General features: G+C 37.6%; 1 protein-coding gene across 1 annotated transcript; it reads right to left on the bottom strand.

The window, feature by feature from the left end:
* Nucleotides 1-333: 333 nt before the first annotated feature.
* Nucleotides 334-4898, bottom strand: LOC126630015 (caffeic acid 3-O-methyltransferase-like). Its single transcript, XM_050300194.1, has 4 exons — nt 4360-4898; nt 2218-2528; nt 929-993; nt 334-806 (listed from the first exon to the last, which is right to left on the bottom strand). The coding sequence occupies exons 1-4, from the start codon at nt 4776-4778 to the stop codon at nt 498-500; spliced, it is 1104 nt and encodes a 367-aa protein (XP_050156151.1). The 5' UTR covers nt 4779-4898; the 3' UTR covers nt 334-497.
* Nucleotides 4899-6090: the final 1192 nt, after the last annotated feature.

Consider the following 6090-nt stretch of genomic DNA (forward strand, 5'->3'; position numbering starts at 1 on the left):
TAATGGGATTTACAAAGTGTGTGGCATCGAGCCGTTACCCATATTGATAGAGCAAGACTATCAGTAGCTTCATTCTTCTGCCCTGAAGACGATGCTCTGATAAGCCCAACAAAAACTCTCACAGAGAATGGATATGTAGCCATATATTGAGGCTACACCTACACTGAGTATTATAAGAAGTTTTGGAATCGGGACTTCAAGAAAGGACATGGTTCAAGACCCAGCAGCAGCACTAGCCTCATCATACACACACACACGCTCACACGCATACATACATGCATACATACACGCATACATACATACCAGATTTTTGTTGTGTTAGACCTCATTGCATAAGTATGAATCCAAATTTATAATATATAAGCATCATAAAATCCCTTTCTTACTACTTTTTGTGGAATACATGAAAGTCTACTTATGGTGAAAAATCCGCATGCGATCACTATATCAAAAACCAAAGCAATATGGATGCATATGGCAGCATACCATAGCCAAAGTTACATCAAATTCTTCTTAAGAAATTCAATGACATTGCTGTGGAAAGCGGAGCACATGACGCGGAAGCCTTGGAATCCAGATTCCTTAGCCAAGGCCTCAAACTCCTCCTCCGTCCTCTCTTTTCCGCCGGGGTTGTTAGCTAACATGAGCGCGTCGATATGGTTAGCTAACTTGGTGGCAAGGCTGCTGTCTGGAGATACCGGAATAATGATCTCAACAAGAATCACCTTCCCATTGTCGGGGAGCGCAGCGTGGCAGTTCTTCAAAACTTTCAAGCAATGCTCGTCACTCCAATCGTGACATATATGCTATAAGATTGCATACACGATATGATATTAGTTCCAAATATATTAAGCAACTAAGCTTAAAAAATTTGATATAAGCACTACAAAATAGTCATTTACTCTCTTTTGGATAAATAATAACTCACTTTCATGACAATTGCATCTCCCTTTGGAACACTTACAAACATGTCTCCTCCAACATGCTCCACACCTATATCCAACATTCATAGACCTCATATTCATATGGAAAAATGATAAATAGTACAACCATGATTTGTTTTTATATAAGCAAAAATTAGAGGAAGAGAAATCGTACTTGAGAGAGATAAAGTGTAAAGGTGAATATGCTTTCAAGTAACTGTTGACACTGGAAATTACAATGTCTACTTGGTGCGCATGCCGAGTGATTATGAGCTAACTTAAGAATAACGAATGTGGGCATGCCAATTCACAACCGAACTTGGTTAGGCAAGTATAATCAATGTGGTGGTAGTGGGGAATGCATTGCTGACTTCTACACCGGAACGATTTGGGTAGAGGAAGGAAGACGTCTCGACCTTGGGTTCTAGAACCTGAAGACAAGTTTACTAAATCACTGTGAGGTTCAATAATTGGTTTGAATTTCACTGTGCCGAACAAATGGTAATTTGGTAACACCTCATTTTGCTGAGGAGCTATTGAGATGACCTATTTAGGCGAAAGAATTGCACACTCTTCACCTGCCAAGACTTGAATAATTAACCTACCAACAAACAACAATGTTGTTCACCTATCCGAACTAAAGGTGCTCCTAAATTGTATGGTTCTACTGCTCCGCTGGGTTAGGACAGTTAGTGTTCTTCTCAGGTGTGTGAGAAGGGTTTTGCGTAGAGCAAGGGTTTTCCTGTAGAGCGTTTGTTTGTTGAGTTGAAGGGCCTTTCAATGTTGAAGAGCCTATTCTATTTATACGCAAAGCTTCCATGATAAACAAGTATGCCGAGGCAAAGTCGTAATGGGATTGTGTTTGCTCAATATTTGCTTGAATATTCCCTTTATGCCTTCTTAGCCAAAAGTTCATCTCTATTTAGTCTCGGCCTCTCTAACTCTCATCAGAACTCCAAACCTAGTCCCATGGTGAGATTCATTCATCTTTATATGGTCGTATAGGCATTCAGATCCTTGGAATAATTCATATTTATCCTTAGTTTATACCGATCTTTGCAATTTCAATTTGTGCAGGACTCGACCAAGTCACCCCTATACTTAACCTTTTCATAGTCCTACCTCCATGAGGACTCGGTCAAACTGATCCTACTCGTGGCAAAAAATCCCACTAACTTGAAAGATTTTACTAGGCTGAGAACCATGGTCCTTGGGTCAACTCATCTCAGCTCAAGTTGTTATTCAAGCCCAAACGATAACTAACAACAAACATTATCAGAAACGAAGAACATACCAGGATATTGGGGAGCATCTTTGATGACATGAGGCAAGTCGAAGTTAATGCCCTTAATTGAGGGGTACTTAGAGACAATCATGTGAATAACACTGCCGAGGCCACCACCAACATCAACGACGGATGTGAGGCCCTCAAAGCCCTTGTAGGTCTCAAGAAGTTTCTTCATGGCAATGCTAGATTGGTCAGCCATTGCCCTGTTAAAAACCTTGTTGAATCTAGGGTCAGTGCCATGGTACTCAAAAGTAGTCATTCCATAGGCCTTGTTGAATGCAATTCCTCCTTCAAGAACAGCATCTTTCAAGTGGTACCTGCACAAGCCCAAAACAAGCATACATGTCACGAATACTGCTCTCTTAAGGTCCTTATTTTGAAGACCTGTGCGGTTTTGTTTTCATATAAACTTTCAGATTAATCTTATGGGTAGGTTAAGCTATCAACTTAAATAATTCCTATTACACCGAAACAAAATAATTCTGCAAACTGATTAAATTAAAAAAAATTCTCGCGTGAAACCTTCCGTCTTCTTTTCCAACCGTCTCTCTCCCCCACATTCCCTTCATTTCTCCATCTCTCTCGATTGGTCACTCCCCTTCTCTCCTCATGAGTTTTTTCTTTTTCTTTTCACATATGAAAAAGGGAGACTGACCTGTTTCAAAATTTTCACAACCGTCAGAAAATTTCATGTAAAAAAAGGGTTCACACGTTCAAGAGGAAGGGGAACCCAATTTTGAGGTTTTGTACCTAACTGAGTTTGGATATTATTGAAAAAAGATGGAATTGAATTGATGTGAACAATCATTAGGGTTTATACAATTGGATTGACTTTTAGATATTTGATGAGGAGATTAGATTTTCTAGATGGAAGAGATTCGACATGACGTGAAACCTTCTTCTATCCTCTTTTTTTTTGTTTGTTTGATCAGTTAGGATTTTGTTTCTCTGTGACAGAGATTATTTAAGTTGATAGCTTAATGTACTGTTAGATTAATCTAATGGCTCATATTAAAAAGAACCTCACATGTACTCAAAATCAGGACCTTAGCAGAGCAATTATGTTTGGCTGTGAGTGTGACATATACATAGCTGCTTTCCTAAGGTCTTCATTTTGAGGATCTATGAGGTCTTTTTATATATGAGCTCTCATATTAATCTTATGATAGATTAAACTATCAACTTAAATAATAGCTGCACTGAAACACAATAATTCTTCAAAGTGATTAAATTAAAAAAAAAATTGCGTTAAACCTTTCATCTTCTTCCCCTACCCTTTCTCTCCTCCACATCGCCCTTCGTCTCTCCATCTCTCTCTCTTGATCATTCACTCCCTTCTTTCCTCCTGAGTTTTTTGTTTTTCTTCTTTTAACGTATAAAAAAGGGAGATGGAGCTATTTCAAATTTCACTATCGTCGAAAAATTTCATATAAAAAGGGGTTTATATGTTCAATAAGAAGAGGATCCGAATTTTCAAAATCACCCAATCTCAATTTGAATATTATTGATAAAAGATTAGAGGAAACTGGATGTGAAAATGTTATTATGTTTTATGTAATTGGATTTGTTTAGAGACTATGTTTTGCAGATGGAAGAGATTCAACATCACGTTAAATTTTTTTATTTTATTTTATTTTTGTTTTATCAATTAGTATTTTGTTTCTGTGTAACAGAAATTATTTTACTTAATCTACCGTACCTATGGTTCTCATTTTGATGACTTATGAGGTATTTTTTCTTATGAGCCATCAGATTATGAGATCCATAGGAGAGCAGCTCTGCACAACCAAAAGCATATAGTATGTGCAAAGTAGTACCTTTTTAAAGTCGAGAATAAATTTTTATTTTTGGCTTTTTTATGAAAACGAGAGAGAGAAATTTAAGCTAATTAAACTATAACTCACATCCGCCGTTTATGGAAAAATAAAATAATTAAAACGTAGAAACACTGTGGTGTGATAAATTTCCAATCATGTCCGTCCCCAACCACTAAATCGGCCAAAGTAATATGAACAAAGAAGAACACAATAGGAAAAATAGAAAACAATCACATATTCAAGCCACAACTTGCAGTTAGTAACATTTTTATGATTTTATTCTAATCAACCTATTTAAAACCCATTAACTAAGAAGAATAACGGTAATTACCAGCTCTCAACAAGGACCTTGTCCTGAGTTAGGAGTAAGTGAGGAGCAATGGACACACCATCCTCGTTCTTTGTCAATAACTTGCAGACGGGGCCGAGGCCGTACAGCCGCTCTACTTTGCCATCGGGAAGCGTGCGGAGGGAGTAAGTGAAGATGGAGTAGCTGGCCAGGAGGCGCAGCATGCGGTCCAGGATGACGGGGGCGTCAGGGTTCTTGGTCGGCAGCTGCGAAGCTAAGTCCGCCGGAGAAACGAAAGCGCCAGGCCCGGCCTTCGCCATGATCTCGAGGAGGTCGAGCTCGAGGGCTGCCTTGAGCACCATGGGGGGAACTGAGGCGCTGGCTAGCTGCATGGCGAAGAGGTTGGTTTCTTCGTCGGAGACTTGGGTTGGAGTTATCTGATTCTCTCCGGTCGAACACATTTGTTGGATTTGGTGTTGGTGCAGAGAGAGAGAGAGAGAGAGAGAGAGAGAGAGGATGGGAGAAGGACTGAGAGTGGAAGAGATGGATGTACTAATGGGTGTACTGACTGGCAATATATAGGGATTTGTTTGCTCACCCACCACATCAATATTTTTTAACGTTGTTACGAAAATGGGAGAAGGACTGACAGTGGAAGAGATGGATGTACTAATGAGTGTACTGACTGGCAATATATAGGGATTTGTTTGCTCACCCACCACATCAAAATTTTGTAACGTTGTTACGAAAATGGATTTTAAATTGTCAAGAGTTCACAAGAGTCTCACTGTTTAGGGTCCCTTTAGCATTTATGGGTACGAGAAATGTGTAAACTTGACTCTCGTAATATCATTTTTAATAAAAAAAAATATAAATAAATTGAATGATAATTTACAAATCCAAACTTTCTTATAAAAAAAAGTGCAGTTTTTCTTCAATATAAGGTTATACTCGATGGTTTAAATTAACACAAACGGATTTCACATGGTTCAACTAATATATTGTTCTCTGTGTACTTTACCACTTGCATTACCTATTAAAGTAAGAAGGAATACTACAAAATGTAAACCCTTCAAACCAATGGCGAACGAACTAAGAAAAGTCTCTCTGCCGAATACAACATGACAAGAAGTTATGTAATGGAGCACTTGTAGCAGGTGATGGAGTCCTTGTTATTTGTTTATTTATTCATTATTTAGATGGTGTTTGAAAAGATTTCTCTTAGTTGATCCGGCAAAACAAGTTAAATTATGTAATAAAAATGGTATTTTTATAATCTAGTTGTACCATTATTTGTATAATTTTTGTAATAGAGATGGAATCCATATGCGTTGACGGGTTCTATCTCTATTAGAGAGATGATACAAATAGATGATAAGTATAACATTACTCATATGTAAACACCATTGTCTTATGCAGTCTAAGTTGTTGGATGGAGAAGCTTAAGATAACTTCAAATTATTGTTGACAGATAATATTGTCATTTTTTATCATGATAATTATCTATTAACAATTTATTGGAATTATCTTGGCATTTTCCTATGTAAGATATTTGAAAACAAAAAAAAGTCAAGGATCTGTGAGTTGGCTTTTATTCCATAATCCGGATTACACCCAAACACGAAGCCACATTGAGGGCTACCCTAGGCTGTAGCTCAGGTAGCTTTTGTTAGAAAATAAAATTCTATATGTAATTTTTATTGATTTTCGAATGTAGTTCACCATATATTTTGTAACTGATTCAAATTCTTTCGATTTAATTATATAATACAG

Source organism: Malus sylvestris, chromosome 7 (genome assembly GCF_916048215.2).
Source record: "Malus sylvestris chromosome 7, drMalSylv7.2, whole genome shotgun sequence".
NCBI lineage: Eukaryota > Viridiplantae > Streptophyta > Magnoliopsida > Rosales > Rosaceae > Malus > Malus sylvestris.

What these genes read in the sequence shown, in the direction of transcription:
- LOC126630015 (XM_050300194.1), bottom strand. Translation starts at nt 4,778, where the DNA reads ATGTGTTCGACCGGAGAGAATCAGATAACTCCAACCCAAGTCTCCGAC. An exon ending in AAGGTCCTTGTTGAGAGCTG is followed by an intron (nt 2,529 to 4,359) that starts GTAATTACCGTT and finishes GGGCTTGTGCAG; the next exon opens with GTACCACTTGAAAGATGCTG. An exon ending in GAGATGCAATTGTCATGAAA is followed by an intron (nt 807 to 928) that starts GTGAGTTATTAT and finishes GCAATCTTATAG; the next exon opens with CATATATGTCACGATTGGAG.